This window comes from Balaenoptera borealis (assembly GCF_965194805.1).
Source record: "Balaenoptera borealis genome assembly, chromosome: 14".
Lineage (NCBI taxonomy): Eukaryota > Metazoa > Chordata > Mammalia > Artiodactyla > Balaenopteridae > Balaenoptera > Balaenoptera borealis.
This window is the reverse complement of record NC_138875.1, coordinates 65,190,637-65,203,049: the sequence shown is the minus strand read 5'-3', so window position 1 is coordinate 65,203,049 and position 12,413 is coordinate 65,190,637. Positions and strand designations below refer to the sequence as shown.

The window sequence follows — 12,413 nt, the reverse complement described above, 5'->3', positions numbered from 1 at the left end:
ATTGTGCCTCTTCTTCCAGGAAGCCTTCTCAGATGTCTGCAGCTGGCAGTTCTCTGTGGTTATCTTCCCTTGCAATATCTTTTGAAGTTTTGTTAGGGCCTCTGGACTTTGGAAGGTTATAGTGGGGCCTGAGATGCCACACGTCTGGGCCGGCTGGGTGTGTGGGGTGCCATCTGCACTGAGAGGGATCCTGTGATGCAAATTTCCAGCAGATGAGCAGAGTCCTGACCCAGTGCTTGGTCAAAGGCAAGTGTCCAGACTGTCACAACTGCCAGGGGAGGGGTGCCAGAAGGAGGGGGCGCACCTCAAGGGATGAGGGGCTGGAGAACTTGTGCCCATCCCAGCTGGTAGGGAGTGGGGCTCCTGCTACCTCGCTGAGGCCCCAGCCCTCATCAGGAAGGTTCATGAAGCTCAGGGGCTGGGGAACTGGGGTCACTGGGGCCATTGGACCATCTGAGGGTGGAGAGGGAGCTGTGATGGCCCTGGGCAGTGTTGGGAGTGCACGGAAGAGCATCAGAGAGGTTTGGACGGGTTCAGCTGCCAGCTGTGGGACAGAGGATTTGCACTGAGGAAGAGATGCTGAACTGGACCAGCTGGCAGCTCCTGGTCGCCCTCAGGCTCACAGCAAAATGCAACCACAGGCCAATATTCTTTAATCATAAAGGCACTTGAGAACCCCTACAAACTCAAAGTCTCCCCCAAGAGTGGCCCTGCATATGACCCACCCTTCTGCCCTCCACCTGCAGGTCCACGGCACTCAGAGTTCATCGTGGCCTGCAGAGGCCTCCACGCTGGGCTTGATGAAGATGCCTTCCATGGCCTTCCACCTATTGTGGGTGTTGGCGCTGGGCATGCCATGCACCTCGAGCTGCCCCCGGATGGGGCTCCCGTACTGCTCGCCGGTGACCGACAGGAACACGGAAGTGCCCACGTGCTGGAAGCGCACAGCGGCCTCCCGCTCCCAGTGCTGCCCCGAGCAGCGCACCATCCACAGGTCCAGGTCATCACCCTCGCCGTCCTCCCCAAAGGCGCTCACCTCCTGTTGGGGCGGGGGTGGTGTGGGAGGACAGTGGTCACGCATGACAAAGTGCACACTGAGTCCCCCATGGGCACTTGCCTGGCAGATGCACTCACACCCAGGTCCTTCCCTGCACCTCTCTGAGCCTCAGCTTCCACAGCTGCAAACTGGGACACCACCACCCCCACCCCCAGCATACAGAAGGGCCCCCCAACACCAGCTCTTCAAACACATGCACACCCCACCTCATCTGCCTGGACGGTGACCAGTGGCCCCCACAGAACCAAGACATCCCCCTCCTTCCTCCTCTGGGTTTCTCCTGTCCTAACCCCTCTGACCCTCACTCAGCATCAAGTCCACCCTTCAGGCTGACAGCCAAGGTTCTATTATCTCATCCTTTCCTTCTGATAACCTCCCCAAAGCACCCTCTGTTCCAGTACCACCTCCCACCCAGTTTCAATGAACTCCACTCACAGGCTCTTCCCCAGGCCTGGAAAGACACCCTTCTCCTCTCTGCGGCCTGGCGGACTCCTACTCATCCTTCCAGGCCCAGCCCCAATTCCTCCTCCCCGCGGGGTTCCCATTCCCCACCCCAACGGTCATGCGGATCCCCCTCCTGTGTCCAACTCGCCCCCAGGAGTGGAGCTATCCAGACGGACAGCTCTTCCTGTCTGTGTCCCCGCTGGGCTAAGGGCTCCAGGGGGCAGGACCCTGGCGTAGTCACCTCTGTATCCCCAGAGGGGGCGCTCGGCAAACACTTCTGACTTGAAATTCCCGTTTCACCCAGGAAGCTGGGGCTCCGAGCAGATGCCGGGCCCCTCGCACACACGCCAGGGGCTCACCTGGTTGTGGGACAGCGGCGACGGGAAGTGGTGCGTGTGCAGGTTCTTACCGGTGGGCACGTGCGTCAGCCGCACAGCCTGCCCGCAGCGCACGGGGGACCCGCGCGGACACCCGCCCTCCGAGCCGCCGCGGATCCGCCAGTAGCTGTTGGCGTCGTCAGACGCCTCCACGCCGGTCACCGACTGCTGGCCGCTGCCTGGGGGGCGACATCCAACCCCCGGGGTCGCTGTCAATGCGGGAACTCCGACCCTCGACCCGGACACCATCAGCTTTCCCGGACAACCTCAACCCTGGGATCCAACGGCTCCCCCAGCCCCCGCCCGCCTCCGGCCGCACTCCAAGTCCCTTGGCCCGCAGCTCCGAACGGCATCCCGAAGACCCCCTCGAACCGCCGGCTTGTGCCCCTCGGCCCCCAACTACTCCAGCCCCTGATGACTCCCAGCCCGCAGAACCCCGCCGTCAGACCCCAGCCCCGGCCCGCGCACCGGATCCGTATTTGATGTCGTGCGAGTGCAGCCGCACCCGGTGCTGCGTGTTAAGCAGCTTCAGCACCGACCCGCAGGTCACGAGCCCCGCGCCGGTCTTGACGGCACAGCTGCCCGGGACCGAGATCGCCAGCAGCAGCCCCAGCAGCGCCGGGCCGGCAGCTCGGCCGCTGCCCGTGCTCCACATCGCCCCGGCCGGGCTCCGGCAACTCGGACCCTGGTCGCTTCCGTCTCCGCTGCCGGCCAATCCGGCTCTGACAGGGCCCGCCACGGCAGCCAATCGCCAGCCCGCACGGCGCTCCGCCTGCACTTCCATTGGGTCCGCGTGGAAAGGACCCGCCCACAGTTTTCCAAAGCGGCGGCTGGGAGGGGACTGGAGACACGAGGAGGATTTTGATTGGTCCACGCTTCCGAGGACTCACTAATGAGTAGCAAGGAAAGGCCGGGGTAGCGTCGAGCGGAGAGAATGCGGACAGAGCCGAGGGCGCCCCTCCAGCGCCCGCCAGGTCCCCGGACACTCGGTTCGCCAGTTCACGAAGCCCCTTGATTCTAGACCCCCGAGCCCTCAATCATGGTCTCTCCCTCGACCCCTAGATTATGTGCTCACAAGTGGACGCATCTCAGATACTCAGTCACTTGGTCCTTCAGTCCCCGGACCCCGGGATTAACTAATCCCCTAGTAGCTCGGTCATTGCCCACTCTCTGACATTGAGTCACCTCAGTCCCTGGACCCTGGGGTTTCTGAATTCCCTGAGCCACTCATTGACCCCTTCCAGGGCTTCTCATGGTCCCTAGGCCACTGGGCAGCAGAGGGCACCAGGGAGCTGTGATGTAGAGGGTAGTGGCAGGTGGTCACCAGAAAGCCCCTGAGCTGTCTTGGGAACCTGGAGCCCTGGGAGACCAAGCGACTGGGAACCAAGCCTGGGTGACTGTGTGTCCCAGGCTTGGGACTCACTGCCTTCTCAGAGGGTTGTCAGCTCAGTCGGTATAAGGGGGGAAACTTAAACCACTGTTTATTTATTCATTCGTGGAACATTCTTACATTGAATTCACTCCAAGCCCATCAATTCAGCCCAGCCCAGGAACCGGCTCTGGGATATGTTACTCAATAGGCTGACCACCCGTGCACTTGGTGCACCAGCAAAGCAGGGAGAAAAGTTTGTGTTTAATTAAATCATCCAGAATTTTGCATTCAGAAAATCCAGGGTAGAGCCATTTTAATTACAGCAATGGGTTATTTTTTGGTTTTCATGTCTCCCTACCCCCACCCCTGGGGCCATGGGGCTTGTGGGATCTTAGTTCCCCGACCAGGGATAGAACCCGGGCCCCCTGCAGTGGAAGCACAGAGTCTTAACCACTGGACAGTCAGGGAAGTCCTGGTTTTCATGTTTATCATTGTCTTTATTTTGAATTCTATATGGGTCAAGGTGTCTTGATCTTTTCAGTGCTTAGAATGTCTAAAATGCTTACGGTAACTTCCCTGGTGGCGCAGTGGTTAAGAATCCGCCTGCCAACGCAGGGGACACGGGTTCAAGCCCTGGTCCGGGAAGATCCCACATGCTGAGGAGCAACTAAGTAAGTCCAGTGCACCACAACTGCTGAGCCTGCGCTCTAGAGCCCGCGAGCCACAATTACTGAGCCCACATGCCACAACTACTGAAGACCATGCACCTAGAGCCCATGCTCTGCAACAAGAGAAGCCACCACAATGAGAAGCCCGTGCACCGCAACGAAGAGTAGCCCCCGCTCGACGCAACTAGAGAAAGCCCACATGCAGCAATGAAGACCTAACGCAGCCAAAAATAAATAAATGTGTGTCTTTTTAAAAAATGCTTATGGTCTGCCCTGGATTTGGTAGACCGCGCCCTTGAGGGGCCGCTGACCCAGGGCAGAGGGGCTAGAGTACAATCTGGGTGTGTCTTCTCAGACACACCAACAAGCATCTCGAACCTAATATGCCCCAAGCAGGACTCCCCGGTCTCCCTCACACTGCTCCTCCCCCAGGCTTCCAAGTCTCGGGAATGGCACCTCCATTTACAAGTTGTTCAAGCCCCAAACCTGGGATTCATCTTTGATTCCTCTCTTTACCACACTCCTCACATCTACCCCAGCATGTCTTGATGGCTCTGACTCCAAAACAGATTGGAAGGCATCTCTCCTGCATTCCCCGTCACCACCCTAATCCAAGCCACTCCATCTCCCCTTCAGATATCTACCACCCCTCCTAGAAGATTTCCCTGCTACTCGGGCCCTTCCAAGACATTCTCCACCCAGGAAAGTGATTTCTGTCTTAAAAAGCATAAATCAAGGGCTTCCTTGGTGGCGCAGTGGTTGAGAATCTGCCTGCCAATGCAGGGGACACGGGTTCGAGCCCTGGTCTGGGAAGATCCCACATGCCGCGGAGCAACTAGGCCCGTGAGCCACAACTACTGAGCCTGCGCGTCTGGAGCCTGTGCTCCGCAACAAGAGAGGCCGCGATAGTGAGAGGCCCGCGGACCGCGATGAAGAGTGGCTCCCGCTTGCCACAACTAGAGAAAGCCCTCGCACAGAAACGAAGACCCAACACAGCCAAAAATAAATAAATAAATAATTCTTTAAAAAAAAAAAAAAGCATAAATCAAGGCACTTCCCTGGCGGTCCAGTGGTTAAGACTTTGCCTTCCAATGCAGGGGGTGCAGGTTTGATCCCTGGTCAGGGAGCTAAGATCCCACATGCCTTGGGGCCAAAAAACCAAAACATAAAACAGAAGCGATACTGTAACAAATTCAATAAAAACTTTTTTAAAAAAAGTATAAATCGGATCATGCCAGGTGCCTGCTGAAAGCTGCCAACAGCTTCCCATTGCACTGGGAGCAGACAATGGTAAGGACACAGCGAGTAATCTCCCTGACAGGCAAAGAAAGGGTTCCAAGAGCAGCAGAGACCCCAGGGCTGGAGTCGGGAAGCCAACACGGCTCTCCCTGAGTCTCTGGAGCCTCATGGCTTATCCTAGCTGTTCCTTTTTCCTGCTCACCTCATGGGCAGAGGCTCGGGGCCCTCCACCTGGAGACCGCAGTTTGTCTCCAGGTTCAGATTCTCAAGAGGGGATGTGATTGACTCAACTCAGTTCCAGGCACTGCTCAAGGTGCAGTCAGCCAAGGAGGATGGAGAGGTGTTAGTCTCCAAATACATCTGCTAACAATGCCTCCCACCCCTATGAGCACAAGCTGCTCCTCTCCCAAGTCGTGGAGTCCCTTCCCCCTCCACTTGGATCTGGTCACGCATAATAATTGGCTTTGACCATGAGAATGCCACAGAAGTGCTGTTTGGGGACTTCCGAGCACAGGCTGCCAGAGCACTCACTGGTGGTTCTTGCTTCCTCCCTCTAGGAAGCCAGCCCCTGCCCAGACAGACCCTTGAATGGCCAGGGGCAAAGGGGAGAGAGATGATGGAAGGGGAGGGGCCACGAGGGATGTCCTAGCCTCAGCCCAGCCCCCAGCCGAAAGCAGCACTCCCACCCCAGCCGCTCTGGCTACACCACTGCCAGCTGAGCCCGTAGAACCCCCTCAGGATCATTACAAATGATGATTTTGTCTGAAGCCACTTAAATTTTGGTTTGTTACATGGCAACAACATGGTGCCTGAAACAGGAGCTAAGGGGAGCTGTCTCTAGCATCATGTGCCAGTGGTGCCCAAAGGGGCTGCTCCCACCCCAGGACCTAGATGTGTGCCTCTGAGGCTGGGGTGGGGACATACACTCTTCTCCCTTGAGGACTGGGCAGCAGGACCTGGAAGCCAGCGGGTATTGGATGCACCAGTAGGGCCAATCAACTGTAGCCAAGTGATATGGCAGTAATGTACAAAGCGGCTGTTGTGGTCCGACATGGCGGCAGTGGTGGCAGTGGTGGCCTCGGGGGATAGGCATTAGCACCGAGCATGTGCTCTGAAGGATCCTTGTCACAAGAGCTCTGTGGAAAAATGGGTCCCTGACTCCCCACCCAGGGCCCTGGCCCCTCTGCCAGTCAGAGGAGCAGGTCCTCCTCCCCGAATCGCGGGGTCCTCCCTGTCTGGTTCCAGAGGAAGCTCTATAGTTGCTGTGTCCTCATCTGTGGGCCACTGAGCATGGTCAGGCCGGGCCGAGCAGGTCTGGCCTCCGCGCACCTGGCGGGCTCCAGGGGAGGCATGAGAGATCCACCAGCCTCCCCGAAATGGCGGCCTGCTCAGAGACGCTGAGCATCTTCTCTCTGCCATAGGAGCAGGGTGGGGGTGGGGGTGGAGCTGCTCCCTGGGTGAAGATGCCTGAAGGGGAACAAATAGGCTGCCCGAGGAAGGCAGAGGGGAGGAGCTGGGGGCACCGGATGGCCAGAAGCTCCAGGAGAACCCTGGACGTGAGAACCTCTGACCACAGCACCAGCCGAGCCCACAGACCCTTCAAGAGAGAGAGCTGCCTTGCCCAGGGCCTCTGCAGAAGGGATAGTCACACGGCCAGCTGGGTCAGTCAATCCATGGCTTGACCTACCAGCAGCCCCTATGTGACCTCAGGAGCACGAGCTGAGAAATACAAATTAGGAAGACAGGTAGCGGTGGGAGCATCAGGAGAGGGTGGATACGCCCTGGCAGAGGAGGAGCCCTCGGGAAGTGGGAGTGTGATGCACAGGGGCCGTGGGGTGGGGACCATGAGTCCTAAGAGGCTTGAAGAGGCAGGAAGGTGCAGACTGGAGTGCAGAAGAGCCAGCAGCAGAGCCCAGGAGGTCATGGGGCTCAGGGCACCAGCAGCTGCCGTGGAGGCCTGGCCTAGCTCTCCAGAGATGCTCCTCGGGGGCAGGTGGTCAGAAGGATGGCTGAGATGACAGGAAAACCGTGTTCCATCAACACAAGTTTTATTTCTCCCGTTGGCTCCCCTGAGAGGCTCAGCAGAGCTCTTCGTGGGCACCAGCTGTTCTGACCTCTGCTCGGGGCGGGATGGCTGCGAGGGCAGTGGCCGCTGGGGCGGGAGAAGCAGGAGGAGTGGGGCATGGAGCACTCGGTGCACTTCAGGGGCCCCATGGGCAGTCACCGTGGCCCACACCTGAGCCTGCCGCCATGGTGCTGACCACGGCCTCCTCTTGAGGCTCCGGGGAGCTCTGGGGCTCGCCCTCATCTCCAAAGTCATTCTCGTCCTCTTCCTCCTCCTCTCCATCCTCCTCCTTGTCCTCCTCCTCCTCCTCGATGCTCTGGTGGTCCTCCATGTCCACTGTCTGGTCGGACTGATGGGAGGCCACGCCGGTGTTGGCGGAGGACAGGAACAGCTTGGGCTCTGGCGGTCTGGTGGGCTCCTGATCCGCGGCTGCCGGGCGCTCCTGTGAGGCGAGCGGCCAGGGGCCCGGGGACCTCATGTTGAGGCGGGACCCTGTGGGCTTGTCCTGGACCCTGTGGGTCCTGGCGGCCAGCTCGGACGGCGCGGTGGGTGTCCGCATGCTGCGCTGGGGGGTGCTGTGCTGGGAGGTGTGCCGGGAAGGGGGCTGGGATGCCCGCTGGGGTGACCACTGGCTAAACTCGGCCTCCTCCAGCCTGCGCAGCAGGCAGCTCCAGTCGATCGTGGAGGACAGACGGATGCGCGAGCCCTTCACCTTCCTGAAGCCCAGGAAAAGGTCCAGGAGTGCCTCAGTGATGGGGAAGGAGATGAAGCCCAGCTGCCCAGTGAGGTTCTTCTCAAACCTGTACTTGCAGGCAAGCAAGGACACAGCCTGGCCCTTCAGGTAGTCAACGAGCTCCTCGTACCAGGGGTTGGAGAGGCGGGACATGGTGGTGGACTTGGACAGGATGGAGGGCAGCGTCTTCTTCTTGGTGAACTTGTAACTGGGGCTCTGTGCGGCAGCAGGGAGGGAAAGGGAGACATGTCATCCACTCCTGCCTGCCACCCTGGGCGCCCTCCCCCCCAGAGCATCCTCCGCATCACCCACACGGCGCCGCGCTCAGTCTACTCGGGGTGCGGCCTCACCACATCTGCTCTGCTGGCCTGATGGAGAGCTGAGCTGGGGTCCTGCGTGCTGGCCCACCTCCCACTTACCACCCTGTTGTCATGCCAGCCACACCAGTCAGGCCCGGGGCAAGGCCAGTGACATCAGTCACTGTGTCAGCCAAAAGGGAGCCTGCACAACCCTCGCCCAGGCCAGGGTTCAGAGGAGGGAAGTACGCCTGGGCTTCGATGGGTGAAAGCAGGGTCAGGGGCCACGCTGGGGAGCCGCCAGGGTGAAGCCACCAAGTCCTCTCCGCACCCTTCCCAAGCAACTCCCTCTCAGTGGGGCAGACACACTGGAGAGTCCTGTCCTGGGCAGCAGGACCAGAGGGGGCTAGACCTCAGACACAGGGCCCTACTCTGGGCTCAGGCCACTGTCCACGAGGGACAGGACCCTCCACACATGGGAGGGCCTCTGAGATTCACATGCAAACGTTAAAAAAATACCCAGAATAAAAAATAGCCTTTATTCATCTTTGACAACTCATGGTAGTAGCTAGGCCAGGATTCCTGGTCCCCTCATCAGCTCATCCCCTACTCAGGCGGTTTTCACAAGGGCAGGGCAAGAGACCTGGACCCTGGGCACCTGCTAGTGACAGTGGCCGCTAGGAGCGGTGGCGATAGGAGCCCTTCCACTGCAAACCCGTCCCTAAGACCCCTGGCCCCAACCTTGAGGAGGTCACCTCCGGATATGGCACAGCAGGAGATGGCAAGAAGCCCCTTACCACGGAGGTGTGGGGTGAGAACCTGGGGAGGTGGTGGGAGGAGGACGGGAGGGAGGAGGCCAGCGGAGCTGAGACCGGGGTGGTGACATGGGTCTGTCGGGAGGGCACTTTCACCACAATCCCGGTGGCGGGCAGGGTAAGGTGCAGGCTCCGCCAGGGCTGGGCCCTCTGGCTGGAGCTCAGGGGCCCAGAAGTGGGCATGGGTAGTCTCCGTACTTTGGGGTCCTGGTCAAGCCCCTCCTGCCTGGGGTAGGGTGAAGGGACCTTGGGCTCTTCTGTGAGTGTCACCTCAAGCCGGAACCTGGTGGCCACTTGGGTGCTAGACACCGGGGAGCCACCTTCCTTGGCCTTGCCGCGTCCCCTGTACTTGATGCTCTTTCTGTGCTCCATCCTGGGGCTGGAGGCTGTGGTGGGCAGCAAATCGTAGGGCTCCTCCCCATCAATGGGTGTGGCCAGCTTGGAGCTGGACTCTGGGGAGGGCTCCCATTCCGACGGGAAGAGAGGGCAGCCGTCTCGGCGGCAGGCACCACTGAGCTTGTCCACAGCCTGGTTGACCACGTCCTGCAGGGCGGGGAACAGGTGGTGCTCAGCCAGGAAGTCCAGGGTCCGATGGGGCTCTCGGAGTGCACAGTAGCCGGGCAGGTCAAAGGACCCTGGCTGGCTCAGCAAAGACTTCATCTCCTTGTTCAGCTCTCGCTTGAGGAAGATCAGCTCCCGCTCTGCTGGCCCCAGCTCTGACGCTTCAGGAGTGCCTGAGCTCGAGCCCAGCAGGCCTGAGAACCAGGACAGGGGCTGCTCTAGGTTCCACTGGCTGCTGGTCTGGCTGCCCAGTGAGTCCCATGGCAGGGAGTCCCCGTGGGGGCAGGACTGCCCCAGGCCTTTCTGCAGAGAGAGGAGGACTCTCAGAGGCGTCCAGGGGCAGCCAAGCCAGGCCTGGCCCTGGGCTCTGGGCTGGGGTCCACCCCTGCCCCACCTGGGCTGCAGCCCCAGACCTCACCCTTCTGTTCTCCAGCTGCAGCAGCCGTTTGAGGTTCGTCTCCAGCAGGAGTTTGTCCTTCATGGGTGGCAGTGCACCCAAGCTGCGGGCACCCAGGTTGCTGTCCCAGCTATGGGAGCCCGGCCAGTTGGCCGTGAAGCTGCTGTGGGAGTCGGACATGGAGCTGGAGCAGGACGGGTAATTGTTGGGGCGCCCCAGGCAGAGGCTCGGCCGGGTGCAGCGCTGGTGCACGGTACTGAGGATGGGCCGGGCCCGCGCCCGACGCCCACCCCTTGGCACCTCCATCGGGTCCTCCACCTCCACCAGCGGCACCCCAGCCTCTGTCTTTATGGTGGCCATGCGCTCAGTTGCCTCCTCCACCACCGTCTGCAGGCTGTCCAGCACCTGACCCTCGACAAGGAAATCCAGGAAGCTCCTAAAGGGTCGAGGGCCCTTGGGGTTTCGGCAGTGGCTGCGGAGCCCTGAACTGCCTGAGGCGCCGTGCATCGAAGTGGGGTGTGGTGTGTGGCCCAGCTTGGAGGCTTGCCCCATTTCCGGGAACAGTGACTTCTTAGGTGGCTGGACCTGAGCAGACAGGCATATCACAGTGGGCAGTGATGCCCCATGGGGGGAGGGGTCCCCTGGGGTCCTCCTAGGGCACCAGGAACTGGGTGGGAAGTGGGCAGTGGAAGAAACTGTTTTTTTTTTTTTTTGGCCGTGCCACGCATCATGCAGGATCTTAGTTCCCCAACCAGGGATTGAACCCGTGCCCCCTGCTGTGGAAGTGTGGAGTCTTAACAACTCGACTGCCAGGGAAGTCCCAGGAACTAGGTTTTGGAGCCAGGCAGCCCTGGATTTGGACCCTGGCTCTGCCAGCTTCAGGCCATGTGACTGTGGGCACTAAGGCCCCTCTTGAGGTCCGACTTCCTCTCTTGTAAAGTGGGGATCTGTTCAGGGTTGCCCTGAAGCTTCCCTGACACGTACATTTCACATACCCAAGACCTGGCTGGGGAGTCTAAAAGCCCACTTCTGCCCTCACCCAGGACATGAATCACAAAACCCCTTGAGCCCCGTCCCCACTGCTGGTCTGTACAGACTACCTGTGGTCCTGAGCCCTGTGCGCCCCATGGCTGCTTCTGCCCCTCGAGCCGTAGGCCCCGAGTAGACTCTATGCTCCCACTCTGGAGTCCTACTCCACCATGCCCCTCCCAGTCCGAGATCAGGGGGACACAGGGAAGGAGACGGAGACCGAGGTGACTAGGTAGGGCCCAGCAGGGGTAACTAGGAGTGGTCAAGGCAACAGGTCACTAAGAGGTCCAGAGAGGACATCAGTAGGAAGTGAGAAAGGGGGCTGTGATCTGGGGTGCCAGAACTGGTGGGGAACATGTTGGAGGCTCAGAGTTGGGCCCTGCTGGGCACACTTACCCGGGCCACGTAGGTGGTGTGGCCAGCCTCGTCGTCCGCCAAGTATCCCGAATGGTGGCGACAGCTGGTCATGGTGTAGGTGGCCGGGCCCGCTGCCCTCTTCCTCTCTCGTTGGTTCCGCGATGCAGCCGCAGATTCCTCTCTGCACCGGGCAGGGAGATGGTGTGAGGGTGCCCCCAGCCCTCCGTGGGTCTGCGTCTCCCTCCGTCCGTGGGCCGCTGGTCTCTGGCTCCCCGCACCCCACATCCTTCACATGTCCGGAAGGTCCTCTGCTCGGAGCCCCGTGGGCGTCTCAGCACCGTCCGTGTCCAGAGAAGTCGGGGCTGGGGCCCCCGAGGGAGTGCGCATTCAGTCTCCGTCCATCTCTGGGCCCAGTGCGTCCGCCCTCCGTCCTCCTGGCCCTGGTGCCCCGGTCCCGGGCGACCCGGCCCCGGCGACCCGCTCACCAAGTCCGCGCCCGCTGGGCACACGCTCCGGTGCAGCCCGCGCTGGGATCCTGGCGTCCGCGCCGCTCGGGGCCGCCGGCGGGCCTGCTCATTTGCATGCCGCGTGCTGATTGGCTCGCGCCGCGCCGTTCGCCGCCCGCTCCCGCGGCACAATAGTTGGGGCGGGGCCCACGCGGCTCCTCCCCCACCTTGCCGCTTTTGCCCCGCCCACATTCGCAGAGGGAGCGGGAAGCTGCCGCTGCTGCTGACCAGCTCGGTCCGGCTTGGAGGGGAACCTAAGGGACAAAGCCACGGCCTCTCCCGGTGACACAAGCACCTTCCTCGGCTACCCTCTTGGTCGCTGAGTTGTCCTGGGCTCCTGCTCGTGGACTGCTCCTTTCCAGGGTCCTCCCCTCGCCCAGTGTGGACACCCCAGGGTCTGTCCCCAGCGCAGTGGGAGGAGTCCCGGCTCTAAGTCACAGATGAGCTTCAACTCCTAGCTTTGCTCTTTCCTGCCGGTGTGACTCAACTTCTTTAAT

At 60.7% G+C, this 12,413-nt stretch overlaps 2 protein-coding genes across 5 annotated transcripts; both read right to left on the bottom strand.

Annotated features, from left to right (window-relative positions):
• Window positions 1-636: 636 nt before the first annotated feature.
• Window positions 637-2,596, bottom strand: SDF2L1 (stromal cell derived factor 2 like 1). The gene is made up of 3 exons (XM_082353941.1): window positions 2,347-2,596; window positions 1,861-2,057; window positions 637-1,039 (listed from the first exon to the last, which is right to left on the bottom strand). The coding sequence occupies exons 1-3, from the start codon at window positions 2,531-2,533 to the stop codon at window positions 758-760; spliced, it is 666 nt and encodes a 221-aa protein (XP_082210067.1). The 5' UTR covers window positions 2,534-2,596; the 3' UTR covers window positions 637-757.
• Window positions 2,597-2,659: 63 nt separating this feature from the next.
• Window positions 2,660-11,970, bottom strand: CCDC116 (coiled-coil domain containing 116). Of its 4 annotated transcripts, none has more exons than XM_082353929.1 (4): window positions 11,450-11,970; window positions 10,046-10,609; window positions 9,313-9,930; window positions 2,660-8,171 (listed from the first exon to the last, which is right to left on the bottom strand). In XM_082353929.1, the coding sequence occupies exons 1-4, from the start codon at window positions 11,693-11,695 to the stop codon at window positions 7,359-7,361; spliced, it is 2,241 nt and encodes a 746-aa protein (XP_082210055.1). In that variant the 5' UTR covers window positions 11,696-11,970; the 3' UTR covers window positions 2,660-7,358. The 4 variants fall into 4 exon arrangements, 3 of the variants coding, with proteins under 3 accessions (XP_082210055.1, XP_082210056.1, XP_082210057.1); XM_082353930.1 differs by having other exon boundaries at window positions 9,337-9,930; XM_082353931.1 differs by having other exon boundaries at window positions 9,313-9,609.
• Window positions 11,971-12,413: the final 443 nt, after the last annotated feature.

Coding starts and splice junctions, on each gene's coding strand:
- SDF2L1 (XM_082353941.1), bottom strand. CDS start 2,533: ATGTGGAGCACGGGCAGCGGCCGAGCTGCCGGCCCGGCGCTGCTGGGG. Junction 2,058..2,346: donor CGACATCAAATACGGATCCG/GTGCGCGGGCCG, acceptor GTCGCCCCCCAG/GCAGCGGCCAGCAGTCGGTG. Junction 1,040..1,860: donor CGCCGCTGTCCCACAACCAG/GTGAGCCCCTGG, acceptor CCGCCCCAACAG/GAGGTGAGCGCCTTTGGGGA.
- CCDC116 (XM_082353929.1), bottom strand. CDS start 11,695: ATGTGGGGTGCGGGGAGCCAGAGACCAGCGGCCCACGGACGGAGGGAG. Junction 10,610..11,449: donor ACACCACCTACGTGGCCCGG/GTAAGTGTGCCC, acceptor CTGTCTGCTCAG/GTCCAGCCACCTAAGAAGTC. Junction 8,172..9,312: donor CACTCACAGAAGAGCCCAAG/GTCCCTTCACCC, acceptor GCTGCCGCACAG/AGCCCCAGTTACAAGTTCAC.